Raw genomic sequence first — 14,830 nt, 5'->3', positions numbered from 1 at the left:
CCACCTGTGGATTCCTGTGTTTCTGCTAGCAGCCTCCAGGTACACTGCCACTAACCAGGTGGTAGCAAAACCTGGTTGTATATTATAGGCTTATGGTATTTCTGTCTGAGATATGGACATCCTGGAGGATTTATGTAGGTTTGAAACAGAAGAGCACCTGGCTCCCTATCCACCTCTACTCATAGATGTCGGTGTTTTAAAGTCTAACTTCCCTCTGGAGCACCTGTTAAAAATTGCCATACCAATTCCTATTTATAGGCTTGTCTGCTTCTCACCTCTGGCCAGTGATCCCACCCAATCCCTCACCTTCAGGACTTAAGGGGGAAGACAGGATATATACTTATGTGGACCTTGAGGTCTTAATGTCTAAGTCAAGTGGACTGGCTCAAAGAGGTGAGGCCGAGCTGGCAGTTATGAGAAAACATGGTTAAGTGGCCGCTGAACTGGCATAAGTTACTCCCCTACAAGTCCTGTTGTCAGATCCCAGGTATGGCTTCCCCAGTAGTCCCAGCTGCACTGAGACCAAACTTCATTCACTTGTGCCTCCTAGGAAGAGATGGAAGGAGACCAGGTTGGTCTCTACCCAGCATCTGGCCCTCAAGACTGTGGAATAGGGGCAAACCTGTGGAGTTGGGTTTTCTGTCAAATTGCATGTGGCCAAGCCAATTAAAACTAAATCCTGCCTCCATCCAGCTGGTGGCTCCTAGGGTTAGGCCACAGCCCTGGTGCCACGTGGCCATCAGGACTGTGCCAGGGAGGGGATGAACATCTAACCTTAAGGCTCACTTTTGCTCAAGAAGCAGCCTGGCTGGGCCTTCCCTTGCAACCCCACTTCAGTGCTGCATGGAAGCTCATAAGATTGTCCAGGACCCACTTTATTGACATTTAAAACTGGGTAGATTGCTGGGGTTTCCGGGTCCCCTCCATTGATCCCATCGTTAAGGGCCAATCTTAGATTTTGAAAGCTAAAGTGAGGCCGTCGCCCAGGGGCAAGAGGCTGATGTGGACTCTGGCGTCCCGCAGGATGCGCTCATTCAGGTTTCGTACGCACTCGGTTTCCAGATCTCCCGGTTGGGGTTGCAACACTTTTCCTCGCCACAGGACCTGTGGAGGGCAGGGCATCACGGGGGCGGGGCCTTCAGGGGGAGGGGAGTGAGAACTCTGCATGAATACCTCGAGGGAGGAGCTGACGTGAATACTGCTTGGGGCTTTGGGGTCCGGGGGCGGGGCATGGGGAGGAGCCAAGGGGTAGGATTCCCAGCCCGAGAGCATCTTTTCTCCCCTTAGGCTATCCCTTACACTGAGGACAGCAAGGACGCCTCCAGGCCGCAGCAGCTGCAGGCACCGCTCGTAGTAGGCGGTGCAGTTCTCCTTGTCGGCGTCCACCACGGCCATGTCAAAGGTGCCAGCCTCGCCTGCGTCAAGGAGCTCATCTTGCGGGGGAGGGATGGGCAGATGTGGCTGAGTCCGCAGGCCCAGTGGCTGGAAGCCCCTGCCCAGGTCAGTCTAGGTGCCATGACCACTCAGGGACTCCGGCCTCAAGGACGCCAGCCCTGCTACCTTGCATGTGGCTGCATACCCTGAGGCTGGGCAGTGGGGGGCTGTTATTGCCCCAAGCCCATCCGTAGGACCTGGTTACTAGCTGACACCTGATGGCCCCATTTGGGATATGGCGCCAAAGCCCCTTCCACACCGTGCTCACCCAGGGTATCCAGGGCGGGCTTCAACCGAAGGTCGATCTTGTGCTCCTCTTCAGCCTGAGGAAGGAGTGGGGTCAGAACCAGCACATCCCTTCTCCCAGCGCTGGGAGTGGAGTGGCTGGGTTCCAAGGGCCTGATGAGGGACACTCACCTGCCGCCACAGGGGCCGCCCCAGCTCCGGGGGCCCCGGGTTCACCTCACAGGTCACCACGTGCCCAGTCGGGGGCAGTGCCAGGGCCAATGCTAAGGCTGAGTAGCCTGTGAAAGTACCTGGGGACAGGGACACAGATAGGCTCAGGCCACAGTGAGGAGATGGCTGGTGACTTAGACATCCAGTGATCACGGCCGCGTGCCCTACCCAGGTCCAGTGCCTTCTTGGCCTTAATGAGTCGCGCCAGGTTGGCTAGAAGCTGGGCCTGCTCACAGGTCATCATGGAATCCCCCAGCGGCTGCTCCAGAGTTAGCTGTGTGTACGTGTGGGAGGGAAGAGGGTCGCTGCAGCTCTGCCAGTAAGCCTTGCCGGCCCCAAGTTCAGGACCTCCCCCGTGGGCGTGTCTGTGGGCGGGGCTAGAGGAACGCCCTCGAAGGGAACGCCCACCGCGACTGGGCTAAAGAGCGCGGAAACCAAGGTCCGTGCCTAACCCAAGGTCATGCAACCACGTGGGGTCCGCAGGGCCGGAGGTGGGTTCCTGGTACCGCCCTCGGCCCTGCAGACCAGCCGGGTTCCCGGTCCCGCCCTCGGCCCTGCTGACCAGCCGCAGGCTCCGTAAGGCCGGATGCTCCCGCAAGGAACGGCTCAGCAGATACTGCCACAGGGGGCTGTCCTCGGGGGGCAGCAGGCGCTTCTGTCGCCGAGATTGCCATGGAGGGCACCATCTCCCTGCCGGGAGGGGTACTAAGTCAGGGCCTGGGACTCCGGAGCACCATGGGTGAGCCTCAGCCAGAGCCAGCCTCGGGTATTCCAAGGGCTGTGCTCCCGCGCCAGCCCTGCCCGCAGGGCCTCTGCGGAGGGACCTGCAGGCTCGTCCCTACTCACCCAGGAAAAGGCCGGTAGCGAAGGCAGCGCCTAGAGCGGCTGATCCCAGGGCCAGCGCCGCGGGCACAGAGAGCCGGGGCATGGGCTGGATCATTGCGTTTGCAGAAGGCGGCGGTGGAAAGGTTACTAGTGCTGGGGCTACCTGGACCGCGATCGGACCCTCAGGCCTTTCACTTTCCACCTGGTCCCGGCACTGCCGGCAGGATGCGGTATGGAGCATCATCTGGCGGTCGCATGGCCTTACTGCAAGCCCTGCCCAAGCCAGCTGGGTGCCATCTGGTGGCTGCGCTCGGAACTTCGCCCAGCGGGGACCAAGACCTGCATCTAGGGTCCCGGGACCTAGGTCAGAGAGAAAAATTTACTAAGCTTCTTTCTCATCACTACCATTTCTGCTGAGACCCCCTGGGGCATATGTGAGAGGGTGAGAGGGCCGTCAGTGTAACAGGATAGTACCGAGTACAAAAGTGATAGAAGTGAAAGTTCCTGAGGAACTGAGAATCAGAGGAGGCCTTTGGGGGAGGTGACCAAGGGTATCAAGTTGAAGGAGTGAAGAAACTTGTTTGGGCGTACACCACCAGAGGTTGACTAGGGAGCTCTGAGGCAGATCAGGTTGATAGGGCGCTGAGATGTCCTTAGTTAAAATCCTGGGTCCCAAATAGACATGAGTGTGAGATCTTAGGCTCATCAGTGTCTCTAGGCCTCAGTTTCCTTTGTGGGAACAGGGAGCACAGTTTTAACTGCAAATGGCACCAGATCCCACAGCTTGGCACAGAGTAGGTGCTCAGTAAATGCCAGCTGCTGTTAAGATTATAGGATGGAATGACGACATCTTGAGGAGGAAAAAGATCGGAGGGCAGGTGAGATCACTTGCAGACTTTTCTGCAGGGACACAGTCCAGTTAGTATTGGTTGAACACCTACTGTGTACCTCAGGGAAGGGTGAAAGAAATTGCCCTGTATTGGCTTGTATTCTTAGTGAAGCTGTGTTTGGAGACCACAGGACACACAAGAACCTGTGAGCAACCCCAGCTTCAAAATTTCATTTTCTGAAAAACGGGTTAATAGTCCCCACCACCTAGGGGAGGAAATGAGAAAATCCAGGCGAAGGATTTACATAAGGCCCAGCACTTAGTAGGTTATAACTGTCACATTTGGAAAGGAGTCGAAGTCGTAAGGGCAGAAGGTCACCTGGCTACTGCTCTACTGCTGTCTCCAGGGGACAGACAGCCTGGTTAGTAACCACACTGGCTAGAGCTCCACTGGGGGCTTCCTAGGCGGGGTTCAGTGCTACCAAGGCCCCGAGGCAGGATTGTTGGGGGAAGGAGAGGCGGTAAGTGAGAGAGCGGCTTGGCTGAGGCTGAAACCGGGTTGAGCTGGAGAGAATGTTGAAACTAGGGACTGATCGGCACTGCCCGGCCGGACTCCTGAACCTGGGGGAAGCAACACTGTAGTAGGCCCACTTCCAGGACCGACTCCAGGAGCTGAGGGCACAGCCTCCAATTAGACACAGGGGTGGAGCTGGTCCTCTGTCCAATCGCTGGCGGTCCCCAGGCCGGAGACGCGGGGGAGGAGCCCGCTGTCAAGCAGGGCCGTCCAGCTCCTATCAGTTCTCTGTCACGGGGTGAACATCCTGCTCAGAAGAGAAGCCCCTTCCCCATTGATGCTCTGCATCCTACTTGGCCCTGTAAATGTTTCTGTGACCTGACTGCGAGTCTCATTCCCCAGAGTAAGGACTGAAGCTGCTGGTCTCTCCTCACCCAGAGCTCAGCACACAGTAAGTGCTGAATAAATGCTCTCTGAATTGTGTGCTGGCAGTGCCTCCGGCTCCATGCTGTCTGAGCAGCCAGTCTGGACAGTAAAAACGGTAACAGTAGGGGTTTTTTTATTGAACACCAGGCGTCTCTGTGAGGCTGTGATATTATTCTCATTTTCCAGAGGAGGAAACCAAAGCTCAGAGAGACCACTTCTCCATGGTTACTCCCTAGACCCCGCTCCTGTTTTCTTAAATCCTCTGACCCCCTGTCCAGAGTGGGGGCACACCAAAGAGGTGTCCTGACTCACTGGGCCCCAGCTGGAACCATGTGCACAAGAAGTGCTTTCCTGGCACCACTGCTGGGGCCCCTCCACCAGGCCAGCGGAGGCTGTAGACCTCATTCCCTCCCTGTCTGGGGGTCCAGGTGTGGGCAGACCCCCTTCTCACCGCAGAACCTCCCTCTCCAGCCTGGCTGCAGTCCGGAGCCTGAGGAGGTAGGGGAACGGGCCGGGAGGGGAGGCATGTCACCATATATCCCTGTCAGATTAAAAAACTAATTTGAAAAGATTAATGTATTCCATTCTTGTTACGCTGGCTCCGATACCTCTGGGCCCGCGGCCGCTCTGCCTCCTGATTATTGAATTTTTATGGCCTGGTAATTAATTGCAGATTCCCTGTTTTGTTCTATTTCTTTTTCTCTGACATTTTAATTTCAACAAAAAGCAGTGGTCTCCATGCAGGTTCTCTCTGGAGATCCTAATGGTCTATAAAACAGAATGACTTATAGACGTGGCACCCACTTCAGTTGGCGAGCGATTGTTTGAAACCTTGCTGATCACGCAAAATTTAATTTTTCCACCTCCCTCCCCCATTTACTCCTGATTTCTTGTCTCTTCCACTGCAGTGCCAGCGTCTCAGCGCACAATGAAGGCAGCAAAGTGTTGCCTCCGAATCTGTTATGGGGCCTTTTCCTAGAAGGCCAGGGGTCTGAAGACAAAATAGGTTTTGATTCTTTTCCTCAGAGGTGGCCCCCAGAGGTGAGGGGAGCTGGGCCTCCCCAAAGGGCCATGTGGAAATGGGTAGCTGCCTCAGGGGAGGAGGGAGGACCATTTCTGCCCCTCTCAGTTGTTCTTTTGGCCAAGTGCAGCTGCTCCGTTAGGCGTCAGGGACCCTGAAGGCTCATAAAGGCAGAGGAAGTGAATGGGTGCCTGCACATTCCCTTAGGTTCACACCAGGAAGTCAGGAATATGACCCCTGACCAATTCTTAGCCAAACCAGGTCACTGGGAACAGTTGTCCACAATAAAACAAAACCAGAAGAAACACCTGAATTTCTATCCTAATGCCCTCAACTTCTCCGTATCCCAGACCTGCTAACATCAGAGGCTGGGCACCTCTCCCAAGCTCCCTCAGGACTGGGTGAGTCAGGGGCAGAAGGGAAATGCCATAGAGTCGGGTTGGGCCTAAGGGATTGAAACTCGGATGTCTTCAGGGACTGGGCAGGTAGCTGAGCGGAGGGCAAGAGGGAGCAGTGGGGACTGTGGTGCTCCAAAGCTCATGTGCTGTCAGAAGGCATGGCAGCCACCTGACTCCAATCCATGCTGCCATGTGGGAAGATGGGTGTAGTGTGGCCAGAATTAATGATTTTTTCAAGAGAGGTTAGAAATCTGGCTTTTAATGAGAAAAATTTTTAAAGTACTGTGTCAGTTGAATTGAATACATCATTGATCTGGCCAATGGAACAACTGTTGTCTCTGATTTAGGGCATGGATCAGAGAAGTTAGGGCATAGAAGTAAGGCCGGTAGGGCCAGAAGGGCCTCAGTGCTCAGCTGATTGCCCCCACCCACCTCATCTCTGCCCCAGGAATCCTCTTCCTACCTTTGTGCCCTTCAGTTTCCTTCTCACACTCAGTGGGCTCTCCCCCAGTAGCTGCGGGCTGCCAGAGGCATCTCTGGGTCTCTCTCCAGGGCTTGCCTTCTTTAGGCCTCTTCTCCCCACAGAGAAGCTGTAGCCTGGAGTCTCACCACATCTGGGGGAAGTCTGCTGAGCTCCCCAGAGAGGATGGCGTCTTTTCACCTATGACTTTGGGAGGCAATCCCCTGATTCCGGGGCTCTAGGGGGCCATTTCGAGCTGAGTGGATGGATGCAGACAGACCATGAGTCAGGGCTCCTGGGGTTCCTGAGAGGAGTTCAGGAGGACAGAGGGCCCACAGCCTGCTCCCACCTCCGCTGAGAAGCTGCAGAGCTGGCAGGCCACACCTCAGACTCTAGCGCCTCCGTTCCCTCACCTGGACAGGCCAAATGGGAAGTGACAACGTGGGCTCGGGAGTCACATGGGCTTGGATTCACACATTGGCCCCACCACTCACTCTGTGGCTATGTGAGCTCAGAGTTCCTCAACTAGAAGCTGGGGATGATCCTTCTGTGTTAGTGTTCTGTCGCTGTGGCTTAAGTCACCCATTTATTATCTCATGCGTCTGTAGGTCAAAAGTCTGGCAAGACATGGCCAGATTCTCTGCTTAGGGTCTCCCCAAGATGAAGTCAAGGTGTTGCCCGGGGCTGCAGTTCTGCCCTGGTGCTTCGGGCTTTCTTCCAAGCTCTCTAGCTGTTGGCAGATTCAGCTCCTTCACATGAAGCTCCTTCATGTTCAAGGCCAGCAAAGACCCCTTGCATCTTTTTGATGCCTTCCTCTCCTGCCTTTAAGGGCTCACGTGATTACATTAGGCCCACCCAGATAATCTGAGATAATGTACCAGATTATTTGAAGGTGGGCTGGTTAGTTACACCTGCGAAGCCCTCCCTTGGGAGTAACATGGGTGGTAGAGATCATGGGAGGATGGCAAAATTCTGCCTGCCACAGGCTCCAAGCTCTCAGAACAGTTATATGGATTAAAATACCCCTGCCCGGTTCCCATTCCCCCTCCCTGACAACCAGGGTGGGGTCAGATGCTTAAACACACGGAGTTCCCTGCTGCGGCATGAAATGAATGGGAGGTGGGACGTTCCTCAGGGCACCCCTGTCTAGTAACCGGCACTGTCTCCATTTCCCAGATGGGCAAACCAAGGCTCCCAGATATCAAGTGGTGCATAAGTGGCAGAGCCAGGATGTGAACTTGTCTCTAATTCAGCTTCCGTACAAGTTTGTCATCTCACCACTGGGCCCAAGTCCGGAGCCCCTAGGTCCTCTGGAAATTCATTTAGTTCTCCGGGAGAGCATCTTCCATGTACCAACAATTTACCTGTGATTCAATTTATCTGGCTCAATCCAGGTGTTTCTGAGAGTCCCCAGTGAATAACTTAGGTGTGTTTTTCATGGTGTCACCTGTTTCTCTCCTTCTTTCTTGTCAGGGTGGCCAGGAATGCTTCTGCTGGACACCCTGGCCGACCCTCAGAAGCCTTCAAATGGTCAAGACTTCATGCGGCCCTTTTGAGACCTGGTAAAGAAAGTCTCCCTGCAGCTTTTAGCTCTTCACATTAAGACACTGGCCTATGTTGTGAGTCCTTGTTTTCTCAAAGACGACAAGCACATGTACCCCGAGGAAGACATGGGACCTAGTTTCCACCCTCCAGATGTATGGCAAAAGACTCAAGGAATGCAAATGTGGGCAATGGGAGTTAGCCGCTGTGTGAAGGAGAAAGGTGCTCAGTGAGTGAGTGTGATGAGGTGGCGGTGCCTGTTGCTGCCGGGGTGGTTGCACTGAAGCCTCTCGCCAGAGGTGGGCTGTGCGGTGGCTGTGTTCTCACTAGAACAGTCCCGTGGTGTGATTGGGCGGGGCTTCTAGCTGTGAAGTTCCTGCTGGTGGAGCATGCAAACCTGATTCTCTGGTGCTCCCGGAAGCTGCTGTTTACAACAGAGTGGGTTTGTTGTATGCAACAAAGTAAACACTACTGTTTACTACTGAGCAGCTTCTGTGGTTTGCAGTTAAGGGTCCTGCCTGGTGCTGCTCCCACAGTGGGATGGATTTGCCCTCCTCCAGCCGATGCCTATACTGTCTGCCTCTGAAGCATTCCTCCTTCTCCTTCTTTGCCAGTGGGAGCCTGACATTATCCAAGGAACAGTATGCCCAGCTCTAGGGGATGAATTGTGATCCATCTCAGGCTGTCACAGCCATCTCAGGTATGTTTTTTCAAGGTGCTTTTATCCTCTCTGCAGCTCATTTCTGGCTTCCCAGAACATTTTCCTCCCTGATAATAAGAAACCCCTCTATTACTGCTTAGCCTCTTTTAACCTTGTATGGGGTTATGTAAAGATGAAATGGTTGGAATCATAGCAGCTGTCTTGTGGCCATTAGGCAATGGAGTTAAGATTTAAAAAACCAGTGAGGATGGTGAGACAAAAGATGGAGTGCTGGTGCTTGAAGGCATTATCTAGCCATTGAGCCATCATTAGCAACTGTCTGGTTCCAGACGGACTACTTGTTACATGAGAAAAAGGAGCCCTTTCTGTTTAAGCAATGCTTTGCTATATATTCTTTTACTTGAAGCTCAAAGCATTCCTGACTGATATAAGCCCCCAAGCAGTATGGCTAGGCCCATAGGCTTAGAGTTGGTGCTGAGATAAACCTGCTTGTTTTTTTCCTTCAGGACACAGTGACAGATTCCATACTGAACTTGAAATCATGCCCTCCAGAGGTGAGGCTTCATTTTCCTCAAGAGTGAGTTTCTCGCAGGAGATGCCTCCATTCCAAAGACTCCTGGCAGGCCCAGTCCCTCCTCTACTTGACGAGCCCAAATGCCAGCATTGGGAACCCACCTTTGTGCTGCTGCAGACCTGTGGCCTCTCATCGATGAAGTAGGCACGATCACTCTACAGGTGGCTTTCAGACAGAGGAAGGGACTCATCCGAAGTCTCACAGCCGTGACATGGGACTGGCTCCAATTCTGTGTGGCCACAGCCTGGGGTATTTCCCCACTCCAGGGGGAGTCTCTTTATTTGCCTCAGTGCCAGGGGCACAGAGGCCTCTGGGACAGTGGATGACCAGATGGGTTGGGAGTTCCTGTGCATCTTGCTGGGGACAGGGTCGGAGAAGCCCACATCCTCCTGGCACAGTAGTTGGGTTTGTGCTATGGAAATGTTATATAACAGCCCCAGGTTTCATTGGCTTCTAGAATAATCAATTAATTTTCTTGCTTCTGGTTCAGAGGGTCAGCTGGGGCTCTTCTGCTTCAGTGGTGGGTTCAGATCTTTCCACCTGGGAGTGTTCTTTCCCAGTGGACAACACCGGTGCAAGAAGCCCACCTCGTAAGTGCTTTTAAAGCCTCCACCTCAGTCAGGTCTGCTGATGTTCCAGTGGCCACAGCATCACTTGGCCAAGCCCCAAGTCCTGAGTAAAGGCGTGTGCTCTATCCTCTCCATGGGGCGGCCCCGTAAGGTCACACGGCCAGGGGTATGGACATGTAACCCTATTACTGGTGGCAGAGTGCAGAGTCAGGAGCAGCAGTCCAATCTACACACAGGTCCTGAGGGCCCCAGGGTATCTCCAAAGGTATGGGTGCAGAGACCCCATTGGGCACGGTCTCAGTGAGCTCAGGCAGGCCACAATAGCTGCCGCAGGCAGAAGCTGAAGATTTTCTAATCAGTTCCGCCTCAGAGGAAGAACCTGAAGCTCTGGGAATTGGAGTGTTGCCTAAGGTTGCAAGGCAACCCCTTGCCTCCGCCCACCCTCACTGCCATCCTGAAAATGGACAGGAGAGGGAGCTGAGGGGTCTGGCTCACCTTCCCTCTTCCAGCCTAGAGCACCTGCCGGCCAGCAAAGGAGAAACTCCCAGCCCTTTCTTTCCTCCAAGCCACCCTCAAGCTCAGCGTATGCCCCTTTCCCCCAGAAACACCAGGAAATGCAGCCTGGGACTCAGGATTCAGACTGCATGCACTGGAGACCTCCCAGTGCTTGTTCACGGCTGCAGCCCCGGGCTGGCCTGGGGGCATACTTTGTTTTTCTTGATCAGTGTTTTGTTTGTTTGAGTGACGCCAACACTAAACAATTTGAAAATTTCACAAAGAATTTAGATTTGATTTTCATTTCTGTTGAGAAAGTAGAAGATTTCACCAAGCCAGACCCATTTTGCTGCATGCCAAGGCTACTAGCACTGCATGTGCCTGTCCCCATCCTCACATGGGTTATGTGTTTTGCCAAAGTCCCCACCACTCCCTGCTGCCTCAACACAACACATTGCACTCATATTCCATATTGGTCTTTGTGCTGCTGGCACATGAGCTGTGACCTCTGATTTAATCCACTCCCCACAGGCCCATGATACCTGCCTGGGGTACACAGTCAGGTGCTTTTATTTCTCTTTCTCTCTTCCTAAGGAAGAGCTTCCTGGGGATCCCAGAGAGCAGTCCCCCTCCTGGCCCCAAACTAGGATCCCAGTCTCTGCTGCCCATCCCTCTTTGGTTCAGGTTGGGGGCCTTCCCACCGAGGCAAAGCTGTTCATGTCATGACTGAAGCTTCCTGAAGAGCACAGCTGCCCCTGCAGGAAAAATCCAGACAGAGATGAAGCTTTTGGAGATGTATGGAGACCCAGGACCCTGAGCTCCACCGGGACTCCCGATAAATGTGTAAAAGTGGGATAGCAACTGCTGATACTTATATAACACTTCTTGTAGCTTCATAGTGACTCAGTTAATTCTCATATTTATCCCCATGTTACAGATGAGGAAGCTGAAGCACCGAGAGGTTAAGCAACTTGCCTGAAGTTGCATAGTTTATTAAATGGTAGAGTTGGGATTTGAACTCAAATCCTCTGGTTTCAGGGCTTACGGTTCTTAACCACTGAAGTATACTAGAGGAAATACCTATTGAAGTGGCTGTTTTCCTGTAACGTCTCACTTCACCCTCAGGCTTGCCCAACAAAGTAGGGTGGGGTTTGGCTATGACAGAAAAATCCAAAAGACAATGACTTAATCAAGAGAGAAGTTCATTTCTATTTTAGTCTTTAAAGATTTTACTTATTTATTTTTAGGGAGAGAGGAAGAGAGGAAGAAAGAGAGGGTGAGAAACCTGGAAGTGAGAGAGAAACATCAATCCATTGTGTCTCCTACGCACCTCACCTGGTGACTGAACCCACAACCCAGGCTTGTGCCCTGACAGGGAATCAAACTGTGACATTTTGGCTTGTGGGGTGACTTTTCAGCTTGTGGGACAAGGCCCAACCAACTGAGACACACAGGACAGGGCCTCTATTTTATATAGATACAACCTGGAGGTGGTAAGGAGGCTCCAGAGTCAACAGGGACTCAGGCTTCCACTCTGTTGTGCCACCATCCCCATCATGTGGCTTCTCCTCACTGAGCAAGATGACTGCTTGAGATCCAGCCATCATACCTTTACCCCAGTTTTCAGAAAAAGGAAAGGAAAAGATAGGACTCAGCCCCTTCCTTTAAGGACACATCTTCAAAGTTTCACAGGATACTTCTACTTGCATCATTTTGACTAGCACTTGGTCACATGGGCACACTTCAACCTAGAAATAGTCTTTATTCCAGAGGATTATGTACTCAATGAAAACTCAGTTCTATCATTATGCTTAGAGGGAGAATGGATACTGGGAATGTTCAGCATCATTGCTGCATTTTATGGATAAAGACACAGGCTCAGAGAGGTGAATGACTTGCTGGAGGTCACACAGCCAGGTAGTAGAGTCTGGGTCTTCTGTCCCTGGGTTGGTTTGGTGCAGGTGGGCCTCCAAAAATATACTTTGCCAATTTTTTGGTGGGGGGGCACTTAGGGAGTCCATGCATATCTACACAAGCCCTTCCCCAGGTCCCAGGAACACCCAGGGCCCAGGTGCTGCCAGCTGGACCCTCTGGCGCCTTCAAGCCCTGGCGGCCGCTCTGGGCCAAGACCTGCCATCCCAGCACCAGCCGGCCCGGGGCCTGATCCATCCATCCCACTAATTCAGGCCTTGACTGTGCTGGGCGCATTCCTGAGGCAGCCTCCAAAGCGCTGAATAATTCAGGCCTGTGTAATGGGATAATGAATTTACTAGCAACCCAGTGTGGTCTCAGTACTTACATTTCAAGAAATACTGACTCCCCAGGTCTGCTCAGCAGGCTGGGGATGTTCGCAAACCCAGAAACTTGCTTCTGCCCACCTCGTGGTGTTCAGGCCTGCTGAGTAGAGACCCCACTTTGTTCTCAAAGGTTCTTTTTTTTTCTTCAAATTTTAAGATGTAGTTTTTAATTGAATTTATTGGGGAGACATTGGTTAATAAAATTATACAGGGCCCAGGTGTACAATTCCATAACACATCATCTGCGTATTGTGTTGTGTGTTCCCCGCCCCAAGTCAGGTCTGCTGTTCTCGGTGGCTCTTCAGCTGCTGGGGTGAGTGGGGAGTCTGCAGGTGGGGGGCCTGCCCAGTGGGAACATCGGGATGAGGTGGAAGTGGACTCTGAGAAGCCCTGCAATGCAGAGCTGGAAGATAACTCAGTGGTCCTTTGGTCCTGTGTGCCCATGTTATGAGCAAGGAAACGGTGGGTGCAGAGGACACAGGCCTATCTGCCTGGACACCGTTCTGTGGCTGAAAATGCTGGGGGGACTGGAACTTCTGGGAAGGAGAGTGGCTTGTTTGCCTTCTGACCTGCTTGCTTTCCAGCCCCGGCTGCTGGAGGGCTGCTGCCATTGGCCCACAGCTGCCCCTTTCCTGGAGCAGCATCATCAGCCAAGCAAGAGCCGCCTCCACCCAGCAGGCTTCACACCACCCGCATGCACACCTGGGAGACTGTGGCCGATGACTGACTGATGTGGTGGCACAAAAGGTGACCCCAAGCCTCAAGGAAGGACTAACTCTGTGATGGTGTTCGTGCTCTGGAGCCGTCTGCAGGACCGCGCTGCAGCTGGAGCCCAGTGGAGACCTCATTCTGATGTAGCTTTTACCTCTTTCCTGTCTTGTGCCCCTCACTTCCCTTCATCTCAGAGCCTTCCCAGTCCATCATCTGAATAGGAGCCCCCGGTGCAGGCTCTGCTTCTGGGGAACCCACCAAAGAAACCTGCATTCCCTTGGCCAAGGCCTCCTTTCTGAGGACTCACCTCAGAATAGCAAGAGGATCTCAGAGCCAGGAACACTGAGCCCTGGCTCTGCTGTGTGACTGTGAGGAAACCACTTCTCTTCCCTGGGCTTCAGTTTCCCCAACATGTGGTCGAATTAGGGGGCGGCTTCTCAGGTCCCTTCCAGCTCTGAAGGTCTGTGATAGGACCTGAGGTACCAGGAAGCCTTCTCCTGCCCCTACCTAGCCCCCCATGTGCATGGAATCCTACCAAAGGGGTCCCACCTTTTCTCTGAAGGTTTTTTTTTTTTTTAATGTAAAAGCATCTGAGGTGAGAATGAGTTTCATGGTAGGTAATCATGCTGCAGGGCAGATGATCTCAAGGTGGGATCCTTGGGTCACCTCTAGTGAAGTTCATCACCTGAAGGGGTGTTCATTATTAATATATCCCTTCTTCTTATTTGGAATGTGGTCCATGACATCCAGAGTTGCACCAGCTGTTACTGAACCATGATGAAACAGCATGAGATGTCAATAACAAACCGAGGAGGGTGAAGTAGATATATAGAAGGAAACTGGTTTTCAGTGGCATTTCTGAATCATTGTACAAAACCTGAAAATGCCTGCTGCTAGAATCTTAGTGTGTGAAATAATTATCTTTATTGCTCAAGTAAGTCTTGGTTGACTTTTCTGTTATTTGCAGCCCAAAGCATTCAAAAGAAATCAACAGTCTTTATTGTGTTGAATCATAACCGTCTTTTAAAATAGGACTTATTATAGGCTCAGAGAAGTTCAGTGACACATCTTAAGTCACATAGCTGGCAAACAGCTGAACCTTTTTGGTGTGGAGCTCTCAGGTTGGGAGGAATTTTGATTATGGGTAAGAATTTAAATCCTGTCTCCTCTGCTGCATGTGCTCTATTTCAGTCTGGCCACTGGGAATAATCCCCCTCCTTAGCCATTGTGGTCTTTGGTCATTGTCTCACCCATCCATCCCACCTGAGGTCTCAGCTTAGAGACCTGGGAAAGGGGTGAGGGGAGAAGGAGGCTGCCAGGAGCTACTGTTCATTCCTTCATGGAGTTTTCCTATGCATTTGGCCAGATTCTGGTACTGAAGACTGAGGGAAAGGCCAAACTCTGTACACAGCCCTGGACCCTTGTGTGCATGTGTTGGCAGGGGTGGGGAATGTGACAGTGAAAGAGCTCAGACACACAAACATAGACAGACAGATGGAGGGTGAGAGGAAGAAGGAGGCAGAGAGAGAATAGAAGGAGGGTGAGAGGAAGAGAGAAGAGAAGGATCTCAGGTTCTGGAGAGAAATTTTGAGACAAACTGACACTGAATCTCAGACAC

General features: G+C 52.6%; 1 protein-coding gene and 1 long non-coding RNA gene across 6 annotated transcripts; one reads left to right on the top strand and one right to left on the bottom strand.

Moving 5' to 3' along the window:
• Positions 1 to 854: 854 nt before the first annotated feature.
• On the bottom strand, positions 855 to 3,080 carry COMTD1 (catechol-O-methyltransferase domain containing 1). 4 transcript variants are annotated; one of them, XM_045842369.1, is made up of 7 exons: positions 2,737 to 3,076; positions 2,453 to 2,580; positions 2,059 to 2,164; positions 1,852 to 1,970; positions 1,703 to 1,757; positions 1,300 to 1,415; positions 855 to 1,104 (listed from the first exon to the last, which is right to left on the bottom strand). In XM_045842369.1, the coding sequence occupies exons 1-7, from the start codon at positions 2,957 to 2,959 to the stop codon at positions 952 to 954; spliced, it is 900 nt and encodes a 299-aa protein (XP_045698325.1). In that variant the 5' UTR covers positions 2,960 to 3,076; the 3' UTR covers positions 855 to 951. The 4 variants fall into 4 exon arrangements, with proteins under 4 accessions (XP_045698325.1, XP_045698324.1, XP_045698327.1 ...); XM_045842368.1 differs by having other exon boundaries at positions 1,300 to 1,433; positions 2,737 to 3,056; XM_045842370.1 differs by having other exon boundaries at positions 996 to 1,136; positions 1,300 to 1,433; positions 2,737 to 3,080.
• LOC123821078 lies at positions 2,500 to 10,702 on the top strand. 2 transcript variants are annotated; one of them, XR_006786053.1, is made up of 4 exons: positions 2,500 to 2,629; positions 7,837 to 7,925; positions 8,520 to 8,605; positions 9,073 to 10,702. It is a non-coding gene; the product is annotated as an uncharacterized LOC123821078 (long non-coding RNA). The 2 variants fall into 2 exon arrangements; XR_006786052.1 differs by lacking the exon at positions 2,500 to 2,629 and adding an exon at positions 2,960 to 3,079.
• The last annotated feature ends 4,128 nt before the right edge of the window (positions 10,703 to 14,830 follow it).

The sequence above is a fragment of the Phyllostomus hastatus genome, unplaced genomic scaffold (genome assembly GCF_019186645.2).
Source record: "Phyllostomus hastatus isolate PE091 unplaced genomic scaffold, TTU_PhHast_1.1 phas_contig_38, whole genome shotgun sequence".
Taxonomy (NCBI): domain Eukaryota; kingdom Metazoa; phylum Chordata; class Mammalia; order Chiroptera; family Phyllostomidae; genus Phyllostomus; species Phyllostomus hastatus.
Note: the sequence above shows the minus strand (reverse complement) of the source record. Positions and strands in the feature narration are given on the sequence as shown.

Coding starts and splice junctions, on each gene's coding strand:
- COMTD1 (XM_045842368.1), bottom strand. CDS start 2,959: ATGATGCTCCATACCGCATCCTGCCGGCAGTGCCGGGACCAGGTGGAA. Junction 2,165..2,452: donor CCTTACGGAGCCTGCGGCTG/GTCAGCAGGGCC, acceptor ACGTACACACAG/CTAACTCTGGAGCAGCCGCT. Junction 1,758..1,851: donor GGCGGCCCCTGTGGCGGCAG/GTGAGTGTCCCT, acceptor CTCCTTCCTCAG/GCTGAAGAGGAGCACAAGAT.